This window comes from Sus scrofa, chromosome 1, assembly GCF_054392235.1.
Source record: "Sus scrofa isolate SSC_HxYL_T2T_F1_AM1 chromosome 1, Sscrofa_HxYL_maternal_Yorkshire_Landrace_v2.0, whole genome shotgun sequence".
NCBI lineage: Eukaryota > Metazoa > Chordata > Mammalia > Artiodactyla > Suidae > Sus > Sus scrofa.
The window spans coordinates 257,641,040-257,668,769 of NC_139383.1; the positions used below are offsets into that span (position 1 = coordinate 257,641,040).

Below are 27,730 nucleotides of genomic sequence, written 5' to 3' on the forward strand. Positions count from 1 at the left end.
CTATACTTTTTTGGGAACTTGTTTTAACATTACGTTATGTATATATTTTAGAAGAGGTGTTATAGGTGGAGGAACTGATAAATGTGAGGGTTCTCAGGTGGCAAGCAAGGCATATAGAGAAGCAGCAGGCCACTGCAGCTGAACTATAGCAAGAGAGAAGAAGGCTGGTGTGAGTTGAAGCAGGTGAAGTAGGCAGTAGAAGATCATGCAGGCTCTTACAGACTATGTAAGGTCATGTCAAATAGGTCATGTTAACAGCTCATATTAAAAGATTTTCACTTTTATCCAAGGATTTGTGGGAAGACAACTAAGGAGGAAGAGTGATACTAACATATTTACTCTAGATGTAACACAGAGAACTGACTTTGGGGGAGAAAAAATAGGTAAGAGGTTGGTTATGAGGTCTTTTTTTTTTTTTTTCTTCTTTTTAGGGCCACACCCACAGCACATGGATGTTCCCAGGCTAGGGGTCAAATCGGAGCTGTAGCTGCCAGCCTGTGCCACAGCTGCAGCAACACAGGATCTGAGCCACATCTGCAACCTACACCACAGCTCACTGCAATCCCAGATCCTTAACCCACCGAGTGAGGCCAGGGATTGAACCTGCATCCTCATGGATACTAGTCGGGTTCATTACCACTGAGCCATGACAGGAACTCTGGTTACCAAGTCTTAACAAGAGTATAAGTTGAGATATGATATCGACTTGTAGTGGTAGTGGTTATAGAACTATTTGGGGTAAAAGCTATAGCACTTGGTAACTTCATGTAAAGTACAAATGAAAGGATATAATGATGATGGCCTAGGTTTCTGATTTTTTTCCTTCCATTTTTTTTTTTTTTTTTTTTTTTCCCCCTGAACCCGTGGCATATGAAAGTTCTCAGGCCAGGGATTGAATCCAAGCTGCAGCTGCGACTTAGGCCACAGCTATGGCAACGCCACATCTCCATCCCTCTGCACCCAGCTAGGGATTGAACCTGCATCACAACAGAGACCACGCTGAATCCTTAACCCGCTGTGACGCAATGGGAACTCCTCCTTCCAGTTGTATTGACATATAGTTGACCTACTGTATAAGTTTAAGGTGTACAGAGTAATGACTTGACTTACATAATGAAATGATAGCACAGTAAGTTTAGTGAAAATCCACCATTTCATATAGATACAAAATATTAGAAAACATTTTTTCTTTGTGATGATAACTCTTGGGATTTACTTTAACAACTTTTATATGTAATATGTAGCCATGTTAATTATACTAATCATGTTGTACTTTATATCCCTAGTACTTATTTTTCTTATAACTGGAAGTTTAAATCTTTTGAATGCTTTCATAAAATTCTGAGTCAGGGAGTTCCCGTCGTGGTGCAGTGGTTAACGAATCCGACTAGGTTGTGGGTGTTCGGTCCCTGCCCTTGCTCAGTGGGTTAACGATCTGGCGTTGCTGTGAGCTGTGGTGTAGGTTGCAGACGCAGCTCGGCTGTGGCTCTGGCGTTGGCCGGAGGCTACAGCTCCGATTCGACCCCTAGGCCTGGGAACCTCCATATGCCGCAGGAGCGGCCCTAGAAATGGCAAAAAGACAGCAACAACCAAAAAAAAAAAAAAAAAATTCTGAGTCACCCCACCCTCGCCTCTGATAACCACAAATCTGATCTTTTTCCATGAGTTTGTTTATTTTGAAATATAATCGACTTGCTATGTTAATTTCTGGTGTACAACAGTGATTTGATATTGCTATTAATTACTAAATGATTACCATGATAAATCTAGTTACTACCTGTCAACATACAATATATTACATTATTATTGACTGTATCCTCCATGTTGTACATATTATCTCTAAGACTCATTTATTTTTTAATTGGAAGTTTTTTTTTTTTTTAGAGCAAATGGAACCTTTATTTTTTCTTCAAGTATAGTTGATTTACAATATTGTATTAGTTTCAGGTATACAGCAGAATGATTCAGTTTTATATATATATGTGTGTGTGTGTATATATATGTGTGTGTATATATATTCTTTTTCAGATTCTCTTCCCATATACATTATTACAAAATATTGAGTATAATTTCCTGTGTTATAAGTAAGTCCTTGTTGTTCATATATTTTATATATAGTAGCGTGTATATTTTGCTCCCAGATTCCTAATTTATCCCTCCTCCGACCTTTCCCCTTCAGTAATAATAAGTTTGTTTTCTATGTTGGTGAATCTATTTCTGTTTTGTAAGTAAGTTCATTGGTATCATTTTTTAAATATTCCACGTGTAAGTGATATCATAGTTTGTATTTCTCTTTCTGATTTACTTCAGTTAGATTAAAATCTCTTCTTTATCCATTCCTCCGTTGATGGACATTTAGGTTGCTTCCATGTCTTGGCTGTGGTAAACAGGGCTGCTGTGAACATTGGGGTGCATGTATCTTTTCAAATTATGGTTTTCTCTGGATACATGTCCGGGAATGGGATTGTGGGATCATATGGTAATTCTATTTTTAGTTTTTTTTTTTTTTTTGGCTGTGCCTGCAGCACGTGAAGTTCCTGGGCCTGGGATTGAACCTGAACCACAGCAGTCACCCAAGCTGCTGTAGTGACTATGCTGGATCCTCAGTCTACTGTGCCACAGCAGGAACTCCTGTTTTTTGTTTTTTAAGGAACCCCCATACATACTGTTCACCATAGTGGCTGTACAAATTTACATTCCCGCCAGCAGTGTAGAGGAGTTCCCTTTTCTCCAAACCCTCTCCAGCATTTATTTGTAGACTTTTAATTTATTTTGTTATTTTTTTTTTTTTTTTGGTCTTTCTCTCATTTTAGGGCCGCATTCATGGCATATGGAGGTTCCCAGGCTAGGGGTCTAATCGGAGTTGTAGCCGCCAGCCTATGCCAGGGCCATAGCAATGCAGAATCTGAGCTGCGTCTGCGACCTACACCACAGCTCATGGCAACACCAGATCCTTAACCCACTGAGCGAGGCCAAGGATCAAACCTGCCTCCTCATGGATGCTGGTCAGGTTCGTTAACTGCTGAGCCATGGCAGGAACTCCTATATGTAGACTTTTTAATGATGGTCATTCTCACCAGTCTGAAGTGATACCTTATTGTAGTTTTGATTGCATTTCTTTAATAATTAGTGATGTTGAGCATTTTTTCATGTGCCTTTTGGTCATCTGTTTGTCATCTTTGGAGAAATGTCTATATATTTTGTAACTGGAAGTTCTTTTTTGGCTGCACCCATAGCATGTGGAAGTTCCTGGGCCAGTGATTGAACCTGCCCTGAAGTTGTGACCTGCACCACACTGTGGCAACACTGGAATCTTAACTTGCTGTGCCACAGGGGAACTTCCTGTAACTGCAAGTTTTTACATTTTTATTTCCCTTGCCTATTTCACTCATTCCCCAGCCCTTTTTTTTCTTACCTATTTCACCTATCTTCCCCTGCCCCCCAGCAACAATCTGTTTGTTTTCCGTATCTATGAGTCTGTTTCTGTTTTATTATGTTTGTTCATTTTTTTAATTCCACATACAAGTGAAATCATACAGTGTTTATCTTTCTCTATCTTGACATATTTCACTTTGCATAATACCCCTCTAGATTCATCCATGTTTTTGCAAATTTCAAGATTTCATTCATTTGTATGGCTGAGTAATATTCCACTACACACACACACACACACACATATAAAATGTGAGAGAGAGATATATGTTTATATATAAAGATCACATTTTCTTTATTCATTCATGTATTGATGGGCACTTAGGTTGCTTTCATATCTTGGCTGTTGGGAATAATACTGCAGTGAACATAGAAGTGCACATATCTTTTTGAATTAGTATTTTAATTTTCTTCACATTGGTTTTTTTTTTTTAAATAAATACCCAGAAATAGATTTGCTGAATCATATAGTAGTTCTATTTTTTTTTTTTAAGGAACTTCCATACTGTTTTCCATGGTGGTTGTACCAATTTACATTCCCATCAACCAAGTACAAGTGTTCCTTTTTCTCTGCATCTTCTCTAAAGCGTGGTGTTTGTTGTTTTTCTCGTAATAGCTAGTCTGACATATGTGAAGTTATATCTCATAGTGGTTTTGATTTGCATTTTTCTGTTGATTAGTGATATTGAGCATCTTTTCATGTGCCTATTGGCCATCTATATGTCTTCTTTGGAAAAATGTCTGTTAAGGTCCTCTGCCCATTTTTTCCTTTTTTTGATGTTGAGTTGCTAAGTTTTTTGGTTTTATAGCTGGTAGTGCCATTTGCAGAGATAGAATACCAGAGGAGGTTTCAGGTTTCGTGGAGAACATTATGGCATGTTGAGCTTTTGAAGTGCTTTGAGACTTCCAAGTGGAGATTTCAAGAAAGCAGTTGGATTAAAATGTTCTGGAGCTGAGAACCTGTATCTGACAATGCTCTGTACACAGCTTATATCACATTCATTGAGACTTCTGACTTTGCACTTCCTCTTCGTTACTGTGTCTTCATAAAAGCTAGTGATTAATTTGGAGGCCCTGAAGGAATAGAGTGGCGTAGGAAGCTCTATGCACTACGGTATCTTTTAGTTCTTTTTTGCCTCTTTCCATGTGTTTCCTATCCTGTCCTGCTATGTTACTTGCCATATTTAGAAAATGCTTTTTAAGAAATTCTACTGGACTTGCCTCTCCTTGGAAACCTCTTGTATTAAGCACATAGTATCCCTGTATAAACCTCTTCCCTGGCTCTTAGCACCTAGAGGAAACTTGAGCCTCAGGTCACAAACAAAAGCTAGGGTTAAGTTTCAGAATTCAGCTCATGTAATCCTCATCTGTTAGTAGTTATAAGTTTTGGTACTGGTGCTAGTTTGTCTTACGTACTTGGCTACTTGTAATTTGCTTTCCACTTCTACTTAGTTCCTTAGTTCTGCCATCTACCATTTCAACCTTAGAGCTAGCCAGTCAGTCCCTTTCCCTGTGAGGGCTAGAATGGCTCAAGCCCTGGTCTGCATCACAGTTTACTTCTCAGCCCTCCCTGGTGAACTTCCGCTGTAGTAGAATACTAAATGTGAGCTCTTGATTACAGTCTTTTGCATTTGCACATCCTCTCCACAATAGATTAAAAGGGCAAGTGGCTTAGAGCTTCTTGAACCCTTGTCTCAGTATTCTGCCCTTGGAGAACTTTCAGGATACTGCCCTTTTTTTTCTTTTTGTAAGCTTAGGAAAGATTAAGGTAGAAGCAGTACTATGTATTAGCTACCAAGGTTGTCTTGGGGCTTTGGGTTCTGATTTGCTCATCTGGATGATTGCTCCTGCAGCCTTGTTTACTAATGCATTTAGTAGCTATGAAAACGTAGGCGACCTTAGATGCTGAGACTCTATACCCCTCTTCAGCTGGCTTGTCTGTTCAGTGGTATATATTCAGCAAAGACTTAAAGCTCTTCTGGGAGTTCCCGTCGTGGCGCAGTGGTTAACGAATCTGACTAGAAACCATGAGGTTGCGGGTTCAATCCCTGCCCTTGCTCAGTGGGTTAAGGATCCCGCGTTGCCGTGAGCTATGGTGTAGGTTGAAGATGCGGCTCAGATCCCACTTTGCTGTGGCCCTGGTGTAGGCCAGTGGCTACAGCTCCGATTAGACCCCTAGCCTGGGAACCTCCATATGCCATGGGAGTGGCCCTAGAAAACGCAAATAGACCAAAAAAGAAAAAGAAAAAGACTTAAAGCTCTCCTTACCTAGAAACTGGAGCAGTACCCCTTGAGAATCTCAGCCTAGGTCTTTTATTTTGGCAGTAAGATAAAGCAGCCTGTCTTAGGATGTGGTTTTTCTGTGATAGACACTCATGTTATACTAGAACTTGTTAAGCTCAAAATGTGAGCCATAGAGCATTCTCTCTTCAAAAAATGAGATGCTGTTTCTCAGAAATACTTTATCAGCCTTTCCTTCCCAACCACTTTTTGGGGGAGTATAGTAGATAATTTATATGGAACCATCATTCCCCCAAAAGTTGTAATACAGATAGTAGGATTTTTTTCTAGTTGTATTGCTGTTAATATTAATAATTCGGGGGCCAGGAGTTCCCATTGTGGTGCAGTGGAAACAAATACGACTAATATTTGTCGTATTTGAGGACGCAGATTCTATCCCTGGCCTCACCCAGAGGCTTAAGGATCTGGTGTTGCCGTGAGCTGTGGTGTAGGTAGCAGATGAGGCTCGGATTCCGAGTTGCTGGTGGCTGTGGTGTAGGCTGGCAGCTACTGCTCCGATTCAACCTGTAGCCTGGGAAGTTCCTTATCTTCAGGGTGCGACCCTAAAAAGCAAAAAAAAAAAAAAAAAAAAAAAGAAGGAAAAATCTTTGGAGCTTACCTACCTAAGACAGTATGCTTCAGCTATTTTCAGAGAGTTATTGCTGTAAAATTTCCCAAATATAGAGTTTGCTACAAAGCTTAGAACAAAAATTGAAGTGGAAAGCTGTTTTATGCTAGGAAGATATGTGTGCATGTATATATATAGGCTCTGAACTGGATCTGCTTGTTATTATATACCAATGTTTCATAGTTTTCTGGTGAAATTTCCTCTTTTTTTTTTTAACTCACATATATCTTAGTGATTAAAATGTTGTTATTGGTTGGATTCGGGCTTGGCGCCTCTTTATAGAATAAGATCTCTTCCAAAAGACTCTCAACCCCTGTTCTAATAGAATGTATCATCTTTACCTTGAAGTTCACTGGATATGCCTATCAAGTGGATGACAAAGCTTAAGCTCAAGCTGTGATTCTCCATGAAAATTCTGGGGGTTTTCTATATTCTTGAAGAGTCTGAGCAAACCAAATTTTTTTTTTAATTTTTTTGTTAATGATTTTTATTTTTTTCCATTATAGCTGGTTTACAGTTTTCTACTGTATAGCAAGGTGACCCAGTCACACATACACATATGCATTCTTTTTCTCACATTATCATGCTCCATCATAAGTGACTAGATATAGTTCCCAATGCTATACAGCAGGATTTCATTGTTTATCCATTCCAAAGGCAATAGTTTGTATCTGTTAACCCCAAATTCCCAGTCCATCCCACTCCCTCCCCAACCCTACCCCTTGGCAACCACAAGTCTGTTCTCCATGTCCATGATTTTCTTTTCTGTGGAAAGGTTCATTTGTGCCATATATTAGATTGCAGATAACAAACCACATTTTGTTTTGTTTTTTGTCCTTTTAGGACTGTACCTGTGGCACATGGAGGTTCCAAGGCTAGGGGTCTAATCAGAGCTGTAGCTGCCAGCCTACGCCAGAGCCACAGCATGCTAGATCCCAGCCACGTCTGCGACCTACATCACAGCTCATGGCAATGCCGAATCCTTAACTCATTGAGCAAGGCCAGGGATCCAACCTGCAACCTCATTGTTCCTAGTCTGATTTGTTTCCGTTGCTCCATGATGGTAAACAAGCCAAAGTTTTACAACAATATTTATTGTTGTAAAGCAATAAATATTGTTAACAAGCCAAAGTTATACAACAATATTTATTGTATGGGTGTGTGATGGGCAGATTGGTTGGCTCTAGTAGCAGTATTCTAAAGTGGTAAAGAGCACAGGCTTTGGAGGCAGAGCATAATCTTTACCATACGAGCAGTGTTACTTGGGGCAACTGATTGAATTTCCATTTTCTCATCGATATAATATGGATGTAACCCGACCATCAAAAGGGATAGAAGGGGAGGCAGCTAGTCAGTCCATCAACCTGAAAGAACCCAGCCTTCATTAAAGCTTACTATACACAGGCAGAGGATTGGCAGAAATATTTTTACCATTCCATTGTGTTGTTTAAAAATATATAGAGAGCCTGTTTTGGGTGAAGGCTTGGAAGACTCTTAAGTCCTCTACCCTCCTTTTCTACATCTCTGTATCACCACTCTCGTCCCTCCAACTGTGCCCATCCCTCCCCTAGATCTGGCTTCATCAGGTGGTTATCTCTGTATTCAAATCTTGGTGTACCTGTTTCTGGAAGGAACATTGACAGGATAAACTGCTAACTCTTGCTGTCAGTCAACTTTCATAGTATAAAATTCATTGTATTATTATACTAAAGTAACACCAACGGTGAGGATGGGAAGAAATAGTTGAGGTATTATGCAAAATCTTACAGGAAATTATTAAAATATTTATTCTTGTAGGTGCTAATGGAAATAAGCCTCGTTACTTATGGAAAAATTATAAAGTAAAAATACTTGCTTTTGATTTTTACTGAGAATACAAGTACCTTGTTTTGATTTTGTTGTAACTACCCACAAAGTTACCAAACAGCTAGACCTGTGATGACCACTATGACAGCACTTGTCACATGTGCAATAAAAAGTGAAATTAATTAACATTGAAAAAATGAATTTAGTTCCTTAATTTCTCTGTCCTCATTTCCAGAGCTCATTAGATTCATGTGGCTAGTCACCATGTTGAATAGCACATAAATAGGGTATTTCTGGCATAGCAGGAAATTTTGTTGGACAGCACTGAACTAGAAAGTATGTGAAAATTACAATTGTTTCATTTAAATTGGAAGCATTGTCAAAAAGTCTGGGATGTTTGCTACTAAAATTACTTGCCTTATTTATTGTGGTTCTATAAATATTGCGATGATTGCTATAATCTTATCTGTAGATTTATCTATCTTCATATTTCCAAAATATATTTTTCATTTTTATAAATAAAATGTCAAATCTTGGTGTCTCTGATTTTACTCCTCATATTCTGATACTGATTGAAGTGTCCAATTGTTTTTGCAACACTTAAGGATTTGCTTCTAGTCCTTTGCCATCGCCTTATGACCTGAAGTAACAGTATTTTTTTTTTTACTCTTTTTTTTATTTGTTAACAGCATTTATATTAAATAATACTGATCATCTTCATTGTGGAAGGTATGGTGGTAATTAAGTTGTGCACTAGGAGTAAAAGGTTTTAAAACAGTACCAGTACACACACATCCCATCATTTGTAATTATAACCTTCGGAAAATTTGAACAACAAGCAGTTTTTCATTGCTCCTATTTATTATATAACCTTACATAAAAGGTTTATTTAGAGAATTGTCCTGAAGTTTATGATTCTCTTTTAATAAAATATAATGTTTAAAATTTTTTTATCCTAGGAAGCTCTGCAAAGGATCATTACAACTCTGGCAAATAAAAATGATGAAATTCAGAACTTTATTGATACACTAAATCAAACACTAAAAGGAGTTCAGGTATGAATCTGATTAAAAAATGTTTGTGTAAATATGTCACAATGAATGATTGTCGGATCGAATTAGAAGTGTAAATATATACCATCAACTCTAGATCAGCTAATGCAGGTGAGAGCAGGGTTTTTAAATGGCTGATAAATAAAAATGCTTTCTTTGATACCCCTGTATTCGCCATGGAAAGATCAACTAGTAAGAGAAAAAGAAAACTCCGGAATAGTAATTGCTAGGAATATTATAATGCTCACTTTTGTTCCTTTCTGTTTTGTGTTTGTTTTTTCTAATTCCAATTAAGGGCAAATTGTACTTTGCAAAAATACTGGGAAGCTAAACATTTCTTTTAAATAAGTAATGGAAAACATAGATGGGAAGAGGTCCAGTTGCAGAACTAGATGAAAATAAAATACAAAAGTAGAAGGTAAAGTGCCCAGTGAGGGGAATACCTGAGGAAATGGTTCCAGGTTTTGGTGGATAATCCATACTGAAAAGGTGGACTGTGGAAGGGACCTTAAGATAAGCTGGTGATGCTTTCCCATGAATGTGCCTTAATTAATTTGAAGGTCATTTCTTTGTGAAATAAACATAGATGATTTCTAGATGCTTGTAGACAATGAATCCTTTTGTAGAGTTTTTGTTTGGTTCAACATAGGTAATTGACTCTTGGCCTATTAAACTTTATAGTCTTGTACTTTCTTTACTTCTGAATTTGCTGTAATTGAAATTAGTTGATAATTTTCACCGCTTTAACTTTCTCAAACTATTTTTTTAGAAAATTGAGTAAATTCATGAATCCAGTTTCTTTAAATAAGTAAAACTAGTGGTTCTAAACCTCTTTATCTATGGACAAGAGAATAATTACACTTGAAATTTGGAAAAAGCTACTTTAAGGTAGAGTTGGCTCAAACTATTTTTCTTTTCTTTCCTCCCTCCCTCTCTCCCTCCCTCTCTCTCTCTCTTTCTTTCTTTTGTCTTTTTGCCTTTTCTAGGGCCGCTCCTGCAGCACATGGAGGTTCCAAGGCTAGGGGTCTAATCAGAGTTGTAGCTGCCGGCCTACACCACAGCCACAGCAAAGTGGGATCTGAGCTGCGTCTGTGACCTACCCCACAGCTCATGGCAACGCTGGGTCCTTAACCCACTGAGCAAGGGCAGGGATTGAACCCGCAACTTCATGGTTCCTAGTTGGATTTGTTAACCACTGCACCACGATGGGAACTCCTCAAACTATTTTTCTGGTTGACAGATTATTAGGACCTTACCTTAGCATTCAGAAAAAATAGAGGGTGAGCTAAGCTCCAAGTTGGGAGTATAAGATGTAGTGCGCAAGGGACCATAAGAATGTGCCGATTGGTTATGGAGGGGGAAAAGATTAGACCAGTTCCTCTTTACATATGAAAAAAGTGAGGTCCAAGAATTTAAGTGGCTTGTCCAGGGTCACACTGTTACTGAGTGGTTAATGTGGAATTTGACTTAAGTCTTCTACCTTCCATACTGCACATTTCTTCTTCCACAACATGTTCTCACTACTGTAAAGAAACTAGTAAAATGATTAACACCACTTCTGGTAAGCCTCCAGTGAGATAATGTCTGGTTTTTTATAAAAATTAAAATATTATAAATATTTTATAAAAGTTTAAATTTTGGTATTATGGTAGACTGTATAATTAGTTCTCTAAACCAGTGCCAATTTCACTTCTCTTAGTTGAATGATTCATTTATGTTGAAAAAAAGCCTTAAGGTAATTTATTCTTTCTCATAAATGTTGCAAGTATGGATATTGTAGATTTCACAGGGATTTCGGAGATATTTTGTTATTTCTTGTTAAAATAGCAGCCTCTTGCTTATGAGGCATTGAGGAACTCCAGGAGGTTGACAGACTTGAAATGCTTTATTAATTCTGCCACTAGTAGCTAGTTGTCTGGCTTTGGGCAAGTCATTTATCTGTATTTCAGTATATAAAATTTAGAAGTTGAGTACAGTTTCTACTCAGTAGATTATTACTGAAGTTCATTCTAGCACTGAAATTTGGTGTTTGAGAAATCTCTTAGGATCCAATAAGGAATTGCTTAGTCTTTTAAGTTCTGCTTATCTTATGTAAATGCAATGTTTTAGACAACCTGAAAGATTAAAAATTTGCACAAAATAAACTCCATCCATTATATGCCCCAAACTGTTCCTCTGAGTTACAGAATTAAAATCTCTGGAATATTTTATTAAAATCTGCTTCACTGATGATTCTGATGCACACCAAAGGTTAAGAACCACTGGCTTAGGGGCTGGACAGAGTTGACGGCCTTAAAACAACTTTCGCATTGTCCTGTGGAAATGGTATTATTAAAGATGAGAAGCGTTTGGGCTGCTTAACTCATAGTATTGCTGAAATTCAGCTATCAGCATTAGTAGCCAGATTCTTGGATTTATCTATTTTTAAAGCCTTATGTCAGATATTAGAATTATTTTATAATATTAGGCTGAGGTAGTTTGTAATATGAAATCTATTTATATCTTTTAGTTTTTTAAATGTTTGACAGCTCTTTAGTAAAATATTTGTTTTGTTTGTTTATTAAACAGGAAAATTCTTCTAACATACTTTCAGAGTTAGATGAAGAATTTGATAGTTTATACTCCATATTGGATGAGGTAAAAGAAAGTATGGTTAATACTATCAAGCAGGAACAAGCTCGTAAATCACAAGAGTTACAGGTGAGATCATAACTATTTAAATGTGAATAATAATTTTAGTTTGTATAATGCTTGATTTATTGAAAGCAAAAATTAGTGATTTTTTTTCCTTTTTCTTTCTGTCTTTCTTTTTTTTTTTTTTTTTTTTTTTTGCTTTTTAGGGCCACAGGTGGGGCATATAGAGGTTTCCAGGCTAAGGGTCAAATTTGAGCTGCAGCTGCTGGCCTGTGCCACAGCCACAGCAATGCCAGATCTGAGCTGTATCTGTGACCTACACCACAGCTCATGGCAACACTGGATCTTTAACCCATGGAGTGAGGCCTGCATCCTTATGGATACTAGTTGGGTTTGTTACCGCTGAGCCATGATGGGAACTCCAAAAATTAGTGAATTTTTGTGTATAACTGTACTTGTATCTTGTAGAAGAATGATTCTTAACTTTCTTTTTGTCATAGATGTTCTTTTTTTAAAATTGTGATAGAAGGAGTTCCCGTCATGGCACAGTGGAAATGAATCTGACTAGGAACCATGAAGTTGTGGGTTTGATCCCTGGCCTCATTCAGTGGGTTGAGGATCCCTACATTGCTGTGGCTGTGGTGTAGGTTGGCAGTGGTAGCTCCAGTTTGACCCCTAGCCTGGGAACCTCTACATGCCACTAATGTGGGCCTAAAAACCAAAAAAAAAAAAAAAAAAAAAAAAAAAATTGTGATGGAAAACCTAAGATTTACCCTTTTATTTTTTTATCATTTCTACTGAACAGCATGGTGACCCAGTTACACTTATATGTATACATTCTTTTTTCTCACATTACATGTTCCATCATAAGTGACTAGACAGAGTTCCCAGTGCTAAACAGCAGGATCCCATTGCTAATCCATTCCAAAGGCAACATTCTGCATCTCTTTACCCCAAGCTCCCAGTCCCTCCCATTCCCTCCCCTTCCCCCTTGGCAACCACAGGTCTATTCTCCAAGTCCATGATTTTCTTTTCTGTGGAAAGGTTCATCTGTACTGTATATTAGATTCCAGATATAAGCAATATCATATGGTATTTGTCTTTCTCTTTCTGACTTAATTCACTCAGGATGAGAGTCTCTAGTTCCATCCATGTTGCTGCAAATGGCATTATGTAGTTCTTTTTTATGGCTGAGTAGTATTCCATTATGTATATATACACTACATCTTCCTAATCCAATCATCTATCAGTGGACATTTGGGTTGATTCCATGTCTTGGCTATTGTGAATAGTGCTGCAATGAACATGTGGGTGCATGTGTCTTTTTTAAGGAAAGTTTTGTCCGGATATATGCTGAAGAGTGGGATTGCTGGGTCATATGGTAGTTCTATGTATAGATTTCTAAAGTACCTCCATAGTGTTCTCCATAGTGGTTGTACTAGCTTACATTCCTAGCAACAGTGCAGGAGGGAACCCTTTTCTCCACACCCCTTCTAGCATTTGTTATTTGTGGACTTATTAATGATTGCCATTCTGACTGATGTGAGGTGGTATCTCATGATGGTTTTGATTTGCATTTCTCTAATAATTAGTGATGTTGAGCATTGTTTCAAGTGCTTGTTGGCCATCTGTATATCTTCCTTGGGGAAGTGTCTATTCAGGTCCTTTACTCATGTTTCACTTGGGTTGTTGGCTTTTTTGTTGTTGAGTTGTATAAGTTTGTATATTTTAGAGATTAGGTCCTTGTCAGTTGCATCATTTGAAACTATTTTCTCCCTTTCTGTAAGTTGTCTTTTTGTTTGCTCTTTGGTTTCCTTTGCTGTGCAAAAGCTTGTCAGTTTGATTAGGTTCCATTGGTTTATTTTTGCTTTTATTTCTGTTGTTTTGGGAGACTGACCTGAGGAAAACTTTTGTGAGGTTGCTGTCAGAGAATGTTTTGCCTATGTTCTCTTTCAGGAGTTTGTCTTATATTCAAGTCTTTCAGCCATTTTGAGTTTATTTTGGTGCATGGTGTGAGGGTGTGTTCTAGGTTCATTGATTTGCATGTAGCTATCCGTGTTTCCCAGCAATACTTGCTGAAAAGACTTTTTCCCATTTTATATTCTTGCCTCCTTTGTCAAAGATTAATTGACCAAAGGTGTCTGGGTTTATTTCTGGGTTCTCTATTCTGTTCCATTGGTCTGTCTGTCTGTTTTGGTACCAGTACCACCTGTCTTGATGACTGTGGCTTTGTAATATTGCCTGAAGTCTGGGAGAGTTATGCCTCCTGCTTGGTTTTTGTTCCTCAGGATTGCTTTGGCAATTCTGGGTCTTTTGTGGTTCCATATAAATTTTTGAATTGTTTGTTCTATTTCTGTGAAAAATGTCATGGGTAATTTGATAGGGATTGCATTGAATGTGTAGATTGCTTAGGGTAGTATGGCCATTTTAACAATATTAATTTTTCCAACCCAGAAGCATGGAATATCTTTCCATTTCTTTACATTTTCTTTAATTTCCTCGATCAATGTTTTATAGTTCTCAGCATATAAGTCCTTTACCTCCTTGGTCAGGTGTATTCCCAGGTATTTGATTTTTTTGGGGTGCAATTTTAAAAGGTATTGTATTTTTGTATTCCTTTTCTGATATTCCCTTGTTAGTATACAGAAATGTGACTGATTTCTGAATGTTAATCTTATATCCTGCTACCTTGCTGAATTTGTTGATCAGTTCAAGTAGTTTTTGGGTTGAGTCCTTAGGGTTTTCTACTTATAGTATCATTGTCATCCATATACAGTGACAGTTTTATCTCTTCTCTTCTTATTTGGATGTCTTTTATTTCTTTTGTTTGTCTAATTGCTGTGGCTAGGACTTCCAAAACTATGTTGAAGAGCAGTGGTGAGAGTGGGCATCCCTGTCTTGTTCCAGATTTTAGTGGGAAGGCTTTTGGCTTTTCTCCATTGAGTATTATGTTTGCTGTGGGTTTGTCATAAGTGGCTTTGATTATGTTAAGGAATGTTCCCTCTATACTAACTTTGGTAAGAATTTTTATCATGAATGGATGTTGGACTTTGTCAAATGCTTTTTCTGCATCTATTGAGATGATCATGTGGTTTTTGATTTTTCTTTTGTTAATATGGTGTATGATGTTGATTGATTTTCGTATATTGTACCATCCTTGTGAACCTGGGTGAATCCCACCTGGATGTGGTGTAGTATCTTTTTGATAGGTTGTTGGATTTGGATGGCTAAAATTTTGTTGAGAATTTTGTGTCTAAATTCATCAAAGATGTTGGCCGATAGTTTTCTTTTTTGGTGGTATCTTTTTCTGGTTTTGGAATTAGGGTGATGGTGGCATCATAGAATCTCTTTGGGAGTGTTCCTTCTTCTTCAACCTTTTGTAAAAGCTTAAGGAGGATGGGTATAATTCCTCTTTGTATGTTTGGTAGAATTCGCCTGTGAAGCCATCAGATTTACCCTTTTAACCACTTTTAAATGTACAGTGGTATTAACTGTATTCACATTGTTATATAACAGATCTCTAGAACTTTTTCATCTTGCAGAACTGTGACTCTCTACCCATTGAACAACTCCCTGGTTGCCTCTTCCCCCACTGCTTGCTTGGCAACCACGATTGTATTTTTGTTTCCATGATTTTGACTGTTCTTGATATCTTTTATAAGTGGAATTATACAGTATGTATGTAATCATACATACAGCCCTTTCACGACCGGCTTATTTATTTCACTCAGCATAATGTTCTCAAAGTTCATCCATCTTGTAGCATGTGACAGGATTTCCTTCCTTCTTATGGCTGAATAATATTCCATTTAATGTATATATTCCACATTTTCTTTAAGAGTTATTTTGTCATCTTCATTATGTCTTGTTGTGCTTACCCTAAGGAAAGTTTAGAGTTGCAAAGGAATTTGAAAAACCTTGCAGTGTGCCACATCTTTAATGTTCAAAATTCATATTTGAGAATCAAGTTTAATAATTTGTGGGGAAGTTGGTGATAATATTTGATTGCCAGTGTCAAGATTTCATGCATTCATTCAGTGAAATTTGAGTTATGGTTGTGCTGGATTTTGAATAAGTAGTAATGAGCAAAATAGCTCCTGCCTACATGGACTACATATACTCATTGATGATAATTTGCAGGTAATGGGAAAGAAGGGGAAATCAAATCCTTTTGTCAAAGAGATTAGAATTCTTAAAGAGTAAGCAAAAATGTATAGATGATGTAACTGATTTAAGAATAATGTTGGGAGTTCCTCCTGTGGCTCAGTGGTTAACAAACCCCGCTAGCATCCATGAGGACGTGGGTTCGATTCCTGCCCATGCTCAGTGGGTTAAGGATCTGGCATTACCATGAGCTGTGCTGTAGATCACAGACATGGCTTGGATCCTGCGTTGCTGTGGCTCTGGCGTAGGCTAGTGGCTACAGCTCCCATTCGACCCCTAGCCTAGGAACCTCCATATGCTGCAGGTGCAGCCCAAGAAATGGCAAAAAGACCAAAAAAAAAAAAAAAAAAAAAAAAAGAAGAAGAATGTTAATGTATCAGTACCTAATGCAGAGGGATCATGAAGGAAACTGAGTTCAGGAGCAGTTCTTAGAAACTGATTAGAAGCCCTTTGTAGGAGGCACTTAATAAAGAGAAGAGGGAGTGTTTCAAATAAGAAGCAGTTAAATTGTTAAGATAATCAAAGATTAAAAGTCTGAAAGAGTCTTAAAATCATGTTTAAGCCAAGTCACTACTGATTTTTAAGAGAGATCTGGTATCATTCTTTCATGGCATGTGGCATTATATATTTAGGAGTGCTCTCCTTTTGAAAGTCAAGATGTTTGAGATTTTCAGAATTAGATAATTTCTATCTTTTGTGGACTTCTGGTTTAAAATATGTCTTTAGACGTTCCAGAAAATTGTATATATTTTCCTATTATAACTTATTTTCTGGCAGCCCTGTATAGAGCTGGATATATGTGTGTGCATATAAAATCTGCAGTGCTCTTAGAACAGGCTGCATGTATTGCTCTTGTAAACTATTGAGTTTATATTTCTAGTTGTTGACTAAATTCCCAGTAATAAATAATTATTATCCTTTATAATTCTTAATATTTCTCCTTCTTTTCATGCCATAAAAGATTTCACATATTTTAGGAGTTCCCATCGAGGTGCAGTGGAAATGAATCCAACTAGAAACCATGAGGTTTTGGCTTCGATCCTTGGCCTGGCTCAGTGGGTTAAGGATCCGGTGTTGCCGTGAGCTGTGGTGTAGGTTGCAGATGGGGCTAGCATCTGGCGTTGCTGTGGCTCTGGCATAGGCTGGCAGCTACAGCTCCAATTAGACCCCTACCCTGGGAACCTCCATATGCCACAAGTGTGGCTCTAAAAAGACCAAAAAAAAAAAATTCATATATTTTAATAAGAATGGTAATCTAGGGGAGGTGAAAGGATATTAAGGGGACAAGAGGTTATAAAATAAGGTGGAACTTAATGAGACATAAGCTTAGTGAATATAACTTCTTTCTTAAAGATGTTCTTGGGTTATGATTCAAAGGAAAAAGCTCTGGTGATCTCAGACTAATGGTAATTCAAACCATAAAGCTTTCTTGGATTAATTAAAAAGTAAGTTTTTAAAAAAATTAATTAATTTATTTATTTTTAATGATTATAACAACCTGATTTCACAGGATTTCCATCCCACAGCCCAAGCACATCCCCCCACCCCCCAAACTGTCTCCTCTGGAGACCATAACGTTTTCAGTGTCTGTGAGTCAGCATCTGTTTTGCAAAGAAGTTCAGTCTGTCCTTTTTTCAGATTCCACGTGTCAGTGAAAGGATTTGATGTTGGTGTCTCATTGTGTGGCTGACTTCACTTAGCATGATAGTTTCTGGGTCTAACCCTGTTGCAAGAAATGCTGGTATTTCATTCTTTTTAATGGCTGAATAATATTTCATTGTGTATGTGTACCACCTCTTTATCCACTCCTCTGTCGATGGACATTTAGGTTGTTTCCATGTCTTGGCTATTGTAAATAGTGCTGCAGTGAACATTGGAGTACATGTGTCTTTGCAAGTCATGGTTTTCTCTGGATAGATGCCCAGGAGTGGGATTGCTGGATCAAATGGTAGTTCTATGTTTAGTTTTCTGAGGCATCTCCATACTGCTTTCCACAGTGGTTGCACCAATTTACAATCCCACCAACAGTGTACTAGGGTTCCTTTTTATCCACACCCTCTCCAGCACTTATTGTTTGTAGACTTTTGGATGATGGCCATTCTGGCTGGTGTAAGGTGGTACCTCAGAGTGGTTTTGATTTGCATTTCTCTGATAATGAGTGATGTTGAACATCTTTTCATGTGTTTCTTGGCCATCTGTATGTCTTTTTTGGAGAACTGTCTGTTTAGATCTTCTGTCCATTTTTTGATGGGGTTGTTTGGTTTTTTTTTTTGGCATGGAGCTGCAGAAGTTGTTTATAAATTTTGGAGATCAATCCCTTGTCAGTGGATTCACTTGCAAAGATTTTCTCCCATTCTGTGGGTTGTCTTTTTGTGTTGTTTAGGGTTTCCTTTGCTGTGAAGAAACTTGGAAGTTTGATTAGGTCCCATTTGTTTATTTTTCTTTTTATTGTCAATACTCTGAGAGGTGGATCTGAGAAGATGTTGCTGTGGTTTATGTCAGAGAATGTTTGGCCTATGTTATCCTCTAAGGTTTTGATAGTGTCTGGTCTCATATCTAGGTCTTTAATACTTTTGGAGTTTATTTTTGTGTCTGGTGTTAGGGAGTGTTCTGATTTCATTCTTTTCCATGTGGCTGTCCAGTTTTCCCAACACCAGTTATTGAACAAGCTGTCCTTTCTCCATTGTATATTCTTGCCTCCTTTGTCATAGATTAGTTGGCTGTAGGTGCGTGAGTTGAATTCTGGGCTTTCTCTCCTGTTCCACTGATCTATATGTCTGTCTTTGTGCCAGTACCATGCAGTTTTGACGACTGTTGCTTTGTAGTATAGTCTGAAGTCTGGGCGCCTGATTCCTCCAGCTCCATTTTTCTTTTTCAGGATGTCTTTGGCTATTCTGTGTCTTTTGTGCTTCCAAACAAACTTTAAAATATTTTGAGTTCTGTGAAAAATTTCCTCCCTACCCCCTGCCCAAAAAACAAAAATTCTCTTGTGGCACAGTGGGCTAAGGATCTGATGTTGTCACTGCTGTAGCTGCTTGGGTCACTGCTGTGGTATGGGTTTGATTTCTGCCACAGGAATTTCCACATGCTGCAGGCAGGAGCAACAACAACAAAAAAGTCACAACATGGCTACTGATGCCATTTTCTTCTTTAAAGAGGAAGAGGTAATAGAGCACCTCTGTTCTGTTCTTTCTTTGGGTTCACAAACTCAATAGCCTGTTGTTTTCATTAAAATATTTTAATAATTCCTCTGAATTACAAAGTGCTGTTTAAGCTACATTCCTTGTTCTCTCTCTCTTTTGCTTTCCCTCTTCACTTCAAAGCAGATTTATAGCATTTTCCTTTTTTTTCTTTTTGTTTTACAGCTATTAGAAGGTGGCCTTCCTTTTTTTAAATTACTCAATTAATTTTATTACATTTATAGTTGTACAGCAGTCATCACAACCACATTTTACAGCATTTCCATTCCAAACCCCCAGCACATCACCCCACCCCACAACCTGTCTCGTTTGGAAACCAAAAGTGTTTCAAAGTCTACAATCAGTATCTGTTCTGCAAAGAAGTTCATTCTGTCCTTTTTTTAGATTCCACATGTAAGTGATAATACTTCATGTTGGTGTCTCATTGTCTGATAATTTCTAGGTCCATCCATGTTGCTGCAAATAACATTATTTCTTTCCTTTTAACGGCTGAGTAATATTCCATTATGTATATGTACCACCTCTTCTTTATCCACTCCTCTGTCGATGGACATTTAGGTTGTTTCCATGTCTTGGCTCTTGTATAGAGTGCTGCAGTCAACATTGGAGTACTATGTCTTTTCAAGTCATGGTTTTCTTTGGATAGATGCTCAGGAGTGGGATTGCTGGATCAAATGGTAGTTCTGTTTTTAGTTTTCTGAGAAATCGCTGCACTGTTTTCCACAGTGGTTGCACCAATTTACATTCCCACCAACAGTGTACTAGGGTTCCTTTTTCTCCACACCCTCTCTAGCACTTATTGTTTGTACACTTTTTGATGATGGCCAGTCTGGCTGGTGTAAGGTGGTACCTTAGAGTGGTTTTGATTTGCATTTCTCTAATAATTAGTGATGTTGAGCATTTTTTCATGTGTTTTTTGGCCATTTGTATGTCTTCTTTGGAGAATTGTCTGTTTAGAAACCCTGCCCATTTTTTATGGGATTGTTTGTTTTTTTGGTATTCAGCTGTACGTGATGTTTATAAATTTTGGAGATTAATCTCTTGTCAATCGGTTCATTTGCAAAGATTTTCTCCCATTCTGTGCATTGTCTTTTCATTTTGTTTAGGGTTTCCTTTGCTGTGCAGAAACTTTTAAGTTTAATTAAGTCCCATTTGTTTATTTTTGTTTTTATTGTCATTACTCTAAGAGGTGAATCTGAGATACTGCTGTGGTTTATGTCGGAGAGTGTTTGGCCTATGTTTTCCTCTAATCTTTTTTTTTTTTCCAATTTTTAAACTTTTTTTGAAGTATAGTTGATTTACATTGTTGTGATAATTTCTGCTGTACAACAAAGTGATTCAATTGCACATGTACACACGTCCATTCTTTTTCAGATTCTTTTCCCATATAGATCATCACAGAATATTGGGTAACGTTTCCAGTGCTATACAGCAGGTCCTCCTGTTGGCCAGCCATTCTGTGTACCACAGTGTGCATATGCCAAACCCCCAAACCTCATCCATCCCTCCCCACACCTGTCCCCTTTGGTAACCGTAAGTTAGTTTTCAAAGTCTGTAAGTCTGTTTCTGTTCTGAAGATAAGTTCATTTGTATCCTTTTTTTTTTAGATTCCACATGTAAGCCATAGCATATGATGTTTGTCTTTCACTGACTAACTTCAGTTAGTATGTAATCTCTAGGTCCATCAATGTTGCTGCAAATGGCATTGTTTCATTCTTATTATGGCTGAGTGATACTCCATTGTATATTTGAACCACATCTTATTTATCCATTCCTTTGTCAGTGGACATTTAGGTTGCTTTCTTGTCTTGGCTATTGTAAATTGGGGTGTGTGTATCTTTTCGAATTACGGTTTTCTCCAGATATATGCCCAGGAGTGGGATTGCTAAATCATACGATAGTTCTGTATTTAGTTTTTTGAGGCAGCTCCATACTTCTTTCCATAGTGGCTGCACCAATTTACATTCCCACCAACAGTATAGAAAGGTTCCCTTTTCTTTGAACCCTCTCCAGCATTTATTGTTTGTAGACTTTTATTTATTTATTTATTTTTGGTTTTTACGGCCGCATGTAAGGCATATAGAAATTTTCAGGCTATGGGTTGAATTGGAGCTGCAGCTGCTGGCTTACGTCACAGCCATAGCAATGCAGGATCCAAGCTGCGTCTACAACTTACACCACAGCTCACAGCAAAACTGGATCCTTAGCCCACTGAGCAAGGCCAGGGTTCAAACCTGCATCCTCGTGGATACTATTCTGATACCACTGAGCCACAATGGGAACTCCTGTTTGTAGACTTTTGATATTGACCAATCTGATTTGTGTAAATGATACCTCACAGTAGTTTTGATTTGCATTTCTATAATAATTACCATTGTTGAGCATCTTTTCATGTGTTTTTTGGCCATCTCTATGTCGTCTTTGGAGAAATGTCTAAATGTCTATTTGCCCTTTTTTTGATTTGGTTGTTTTTGTTTTTTTTAATATTGAGCTGCATGAGGTGTTTGTGTATTTTAGAGATTAATCCCTTGTCAGTTGTATCATTGCAAATATTTTCTCCCATTCTGTGGGTTGTCTTTTTGTTTTGTTTATGGTTTCCTGTGCTGTGCAAAAACTTCTAAGATTAAGTAGGTCCCATTTGTTTATTTTTATTTTTATTGTCATTACTTGAGGAAGTGGATTCTTTGAAGCTGTTGCTGTGGTCTGCCTATTTTCCTCTGAGAGTTTTAGAGTATCTGGTCTTACATTTAGGTTTTTAATTCATTTTGAGTTTATTTTTGCGTATAGTGTTAGGCAGTGTTCTAATTTCATTCTTTTACATGTAGCTGTCCAGTTTCCCCAGCACCGCTTATTGAAGGGACTTTCTTTTTTCTGTTGTTTATTTTTGCCTTTGTCATAGACTAGTTGACCATAGTTATGTGGGGTTATTTTTGGACTTTCTATCCTGTTTCATTGATCTAGATTTCTGTTTTTGTGCCAGTATCATACTATTTAGATGATTGTAGCTTTGTCTGAGGTTAAGGACCTTGATTCCTCCAGATCCATTATTTTTTCCTCAGGATTGCTTTGGCTATTCAGGGTATTTTGTGTTTCCATATAAATTAAAATTTTTTTTGTTCTAGTTCTATGAAAAATGTCATTGGTAATTTGATAGCAATTGCATTTTGAATCTGTAGATTGCCTTGGCCAGTATAGTCATTTTGATAATATTGATTCTTCCAATCCAAGAGCATGGTATGTCTTTCCATCTGTTTGTGTCATCTTTGATTTCTTTCATCAGTGTCTTATAGTTTTTGCCTGTGATACACAGAGTTCATCTGTGAAGCCATCTGATCCTGGACTTTTGTTTGCTGGAAGTTTTAAAATCACAGTTTCAATATCAGTACTTGTGATCAGTCTGTTCATCTTTTCTATTTCTTCCTTGTTCATTCTTGGAGAATTGTACCTTTCTAAGAATTTATCCATTTCTTCTAGGTTGTCCATTTTATTGGCATAGAGTTGCTTGTAGTAGTCTCTTATGATCCTTGGTATTTCTGTGATGTCCATTGTTAATTTCTCTTTTTCCATTTATAATTTTATTAATTTGAGCCCTCTCCCCCCCCCCTTTTTTCCCTTGGTGAATCTGGCTAAGGTTTTATCAATTTTGATTTTTTTGAAGAACCAGGTTTTAGTTCGACTGATCTTTTCTATTGTTTTCTTCATTCCTATTTAATTTATTTCTGCTCTGATCTCTATGATTTCTTCTACTCATTTTGCATTTTGTTTGTTCTTACTCTAGTTGCTTTGGGTATAAGGTTAGATTGTTCATTTGAGATTTTTCTGATTTCCTGAGGTAGGCTTGTATTCTGTAAACTTCCCTCTTAGAACTACTTTTGCTGTATCCTATAGGTTTTAAATCATTGTGTTTTTGTTTTCATTTGTCTCTAGATATTGTTTGATTTCCTCTTCGATTTCTTTAGTGATCCATTGTTGTTTAGTGGAATATTGTTTATTCTCCATGTATTTTTGTTTTTTGCAGTTCTTTTCCTTGTCATTGATTTCTAGTCTTATCATATTTTGGTCGGAAAAGATGCTTAATATAATTTCAGTTTTCTTAAATTTACTGAGGCTTGATTTGTGGCCAAATGTGATCTATCCTAGAGAATGTTCCATGTGCTTGAGGAAAAAATGTATTCTGCTACTTTCAGATGGAGTGTTCTATAAATATCTATTGTCAGACTGTTCTAATACATCATTTAAGGCCTGTGTTTCCTTGTTGATTTTCTGTCTAGATGATCTGTGCATTGGTGTAAGTGGGGTGTTAAAGTCCCCCACTATTACTGTTATTATTGATTTCTCCTTTTATGGCTTTTGGCAGTTGTTTTATATATTGAGGTGATCCTATGTTGGGTGCATATATATTTACAATTGTTTTATCTTCTTCTTGGATTGATCCTTTGATCATTATATAATATCCTTTGTCTCTTGTAACCATTTCTATTTTAAAGTTTGTTTTGTCTGATGTGAGTATTGCTACTTCAGCTGTATTTTGATTTCTGTTTGCATGGAATATTTTCTTCCATCCTTTCACTTTCAGTTTGTATGTATCCCTAGAACTGAAGTAGCTCTCTTGTAGATAGCTTATATATGGGTCTTGTTTTTGTATCCATTCAACTACTCTGTGTCTTTTTTTTGGGGGGGGGGCTGTACCCACGGCACATGTGGGCTCCCAGGCTAGGGGTTGAATCAGAGTTACAGCCACAGCAACGACAGATCCGAGCCATGTCTGCAGCCTACGCCACAGCTATGGCAACTCCAGATCCTTAACCCATTGAGCGAGGCCAGGGAGATATCCTACATCCTCATGGATACTAGTCAGATTTGTTTTCACTGAGCCACAAGGGGAACTCCCCTAGTCTATGTCTTTTGATTGGAGCAGTTTGTCCATTTACATTTAAGGTAATTATTGATATGTATGTCCTTATTGCCATTTTGTTAATTGTTTTTGATTTGTTTTTGTTGGTCTTTTTTCTTCCCTTCTTTTGTTCTTTTCTCTTATGGTTCGATGACTACCTTTAATGTTGTGCTTGATTGCTTTTTCTTATTTGTGTTTGTATCTCTTGTGGATTTTTGGTTTGCAGTTACCATGAAGCTTTCATATAGGAGTTTATACATAGACACAAGATCATTTTAACTTGCTGGTCTCTTAATTGCAAATGCATTTCCACTATTTTGCATTTGTACTCTCTCTCCACTTCTCACAATTGCTTGTTTTGATATCATATTTGTATGTGGATGATTTCCTACCATTGCTATATCTTTGTCTTTACCTATCACCCTTCTTATTTGTAATTTCTTGTTGCTAGTTGTGACCTTTTCTTTTTTCCCTAGAGAGATTTCTTTAGTAGTTATTGTAGAGCTGGTTTGTAGGTGCTGAATTCTCTTAACTTTTGGTTGTCTGTAAGGCTTTTCATTTCTCTCTCAAAGCTGAATGAGAGCCTTGCTGGGTAGAGTAGTCTTGGTTGTAGATTTTTTCCTTTCATCACTTTAAGTATATCGTACCCCTTCCTTCTGGCCTGCAGAGTTGAGTTTTGCTGAAAAATTAGCTGATAACCTTATCAGGGTTCCTTTGTATGTTATTTATTGCTTTTCCCTAGGTGCTTTCAATATTTTCTCTTTCTTTTTAATTTTGATCAGCTTGATTAATATATGTCTCAGGGTATTCCTCCTTGGGTTTATTCTATATGATATTTGTCGTTCTTCCTGAATTTGAGTGAGTGATTCTTTTCCCATGTTAGGGAAGTTTTCAGCTATTATCTCTTCAAATATTTTTCTCTGGCCCTTTCTCTAACTCCTCCTTCTGGAACCTCTATAATGTGAATTGTTGGTACGTTTAATGTCCTAGAGTTCTCTTAGACTGTCCTCATTTCTTTTCATTCTTTTATCTTTATTCTATTTTGTGTCAGTGATTTCCATCAGTCTGTCTTCTACCTCATTCATTCTTCTGCCTCCCATAGTCTGTTATTAATTAGTTACAGTGTATTTTTTCAGTTATTGTGTTGTTCATCTCTACTTGTTTAATCTTTAAATCTTCTATTTCTTTGTTCACCATTTTTTTGTAATTTATCAATTTTTGTTTCCAGTTTTTTCCCGAAATCTTGGATCATCTTTACTATCATTACTCCAAAGCTTTTTTTATGGGGTTGCTTATCTCTACTTCACTTAGCTATTTTTCTGGGGTTTTTTCTTGTTCCTTCATCTGGCTTATATTTCTCTACCTTTTCATTTTGTCTGACTTTCTCTGTGGTCTCCTTTTTTGCAGGTTACAGGGCTGTAGCTTCTCTTGCTTTTGGTGTCTGCCCCTTTGTGGGTGAAGTTGACATTGGGGCTTGTGATAAGCTTCCTGATGGGAGAGACTGATGCCTGCCCACTGAGGCTGAGTCTTGTTCCTCTGGTGGGTGGGAATTGTCTTTGGGAGTGATTAGGGCCAGTTGTGTGCTTGGGAGGACTTGAGGAAACCTCTTTGATGATGTTTAGGGCTGTATTTCCACCCCCTTTGGTGTTTGGCCTGGGGCTTCTCAGCCCTGATGGGTGGATCCAGGTTTTTCCAAGATGCCAGCCTCTAGGGGAGCTCATACCAGTGATTATTCCCTGGGACCTTCCCCTCCTTTGTTCTGCCCCCTGCTTTCCCAGAAGACCCTTCAAGACCTGAAGGTAGGTCTGACACAGATTATCATTGAGTCCCTGCTTTGCCCTGGGACCCAGTATATGTGAAATCCTGGGTGTACCCTTCAAAAATGGAGTCCCTGTTTTCCCCAGTCCTGTGGAGCTCCTGTGCACAAGCCCTGATGACCTTCAATGCCAAATGCTCCAGGGGCCCCTCCTCCCTTTGCCAGACCCCCAGAACCCCTAGTTCTGATGTGGGGTTTAGAACTCTCACTCCTGTGGGAGAGCCTCTGTGATATATTTTCCTATCTGTGGGTTGCCCACCTTGTGGGTATGGGATTGCTTATATGTGAAAGTGCTACTCCTGCTGTCTCAATATGGCTTCTTCGTCTTTAGCTGTAGAATAACACTTTCTGTAGTTTCCATTCTATTTTGTTGAAGGTTGTTCAGCATTTAGTTGTAATTTTGGTGTTTTCGTGAGAGGAGGTGAGCTCGAGTCCTTCTACTCCACCATTTTGTCTCTGCATCTATAGGATTTTCTTAGAATAAGATAATTTGTTTCAAGCTTTGACTTCAGTTGGGCTTTTTTTTTTTTTTTTCGTACTATAGTAGTTCCTTGAGATACATTCTTTGCTCTTTTTGGCATTTTTTACTTTTATACTCCATGGACTTTCTCTGCCTTAGGGATCTTGGATAGACTATACCATTTTATTCTCAGTGATTTTGCTTAAAACTTTTAAAAGCTCCTCTACAAGTGGGATATTTCAAATGGTTATTCGTTAATTCTTCTTTGAAACTCATAAGAATTTTACTCACAGGAAGACTAGCATTTTTTATGAAATTGTAGTTGGGTGTTTAGAATGACACATGAAAACCTCTTTTATCCCAAACTATGACTGAACTATCCTACTTTTCCATAGTTAAATAGAATATGTCAGAAAGCAGTAAAATGCACCATAGTTTATTTTTAGTGCTTATCTTAAAGGAAAACTAATTAGATTTGAATATGGGATAGATGCTAATAAGTAGATATTAATAAATATTCTGAAGAATCTTGGATGCATTAAAAAACTTAGGAATGGGTCCGTTTCTTTGTTTAAAGGCATCCTTAAAAATATTTTCACGTAAGTGGTCGTAGTTTGAGACCTACAAATGATAAAGGAGAGAGAGAGGGGAGGGGGAGAAGGGAATAAAGGTTATGTTAGGTGAAATTAACACTTCACTGTAGCAGAGTATATCACTGTAATAGTTACCATTTTTTGTTCCTCTTTGATTTTTTTTGAAATACAGGTTCTTGCATTTGTGATTCCATTGTTAACCTAGTTTTGGAAATTACAAATTAGCAGTATAATGATGTGACAAATGGAGTACTAAGATTGTGTTTGACTGAATGTATCTGTAACTCGATTCATAAACAGTTAAATATCATCAAGAAATTTAGTCTTCGTTGTGAAGGATGTATTCTGTAGATGGATTATTCTGATATTTTTAGTTTAAATTGTTGATAGTTTTATGACTATCATGATTGAGAAGAATCTTTAAGTAAATTTGACCTCATCTATTTATGATTGTTTTGTTTTCTTTTGTGTTTTTAAATGGTGAGTTTATCTTTATCTGTATGCAGTTAAGCTATTCTGGTCAGATTATGGACAGTTTAATATATTTATTTTTATTTTTTTACAGAATAAAATGCATACATTTACACACAATTACATTCACACAGATTGTTATAACATGGATCTTAAGAAACAGATTAAGTGACTCCCACTGGAGAAGTGGAATGGAAAATATACTGAGACAAATAGGAAATTTATTCTATACTTTATCCCAATTTTATGGCTTTCAGCTTTACTACTTAGTTTTATCTATTACATTTTAATTTTTCTTTA

The 27,730-nt window shown here is 37.3% G+C and overlaps 2 protein-coding genes across 11 annotated transcripts in view; both read left to right on the plus strand.

The window, feature by feature from the left end:
- The window catches only part of TMEM38B (transmembrane protein 38B), a 774,558-nt gene that overhangs the window by 524,563 nt on the left and 222,265 nt on the right, over positions 1 to 27,730 (plus strand). The gene's annotated exons all lie outside the window — the stretch shown is intronic.
- FSD1L (fibronectin type III and SPRY domain containing 1 like) overlaps positions 1 to 27,730 on the plus strand; it is an 81,645-nt gene that overhangs the window by 9,118 nt on the left and 44,797 nt on the right. For all 10 annotated transcript variants that reach the window (XR_014826955.1, XM_084995446.1, XM_084995512.1 and 7 more), the window contains exons 2-3: positions 9,106 to 9,201; positions 11,767 to 11,898. Coding sequence is in view for 4 of the 10 variants with exons in the window: in XM_084995289.1 (XP_084851415.1) it covers positions 9,106 to 9,201; positions 11,767 to 11,898 (228 nt within the window). In the remaining 6 variants the exon portion in view is untranslated. The remainder of the gene's footprint in view (positions 1 to 9,105; positions 9,202 to 11,766; positions 11,899 to 27,730) is intronic.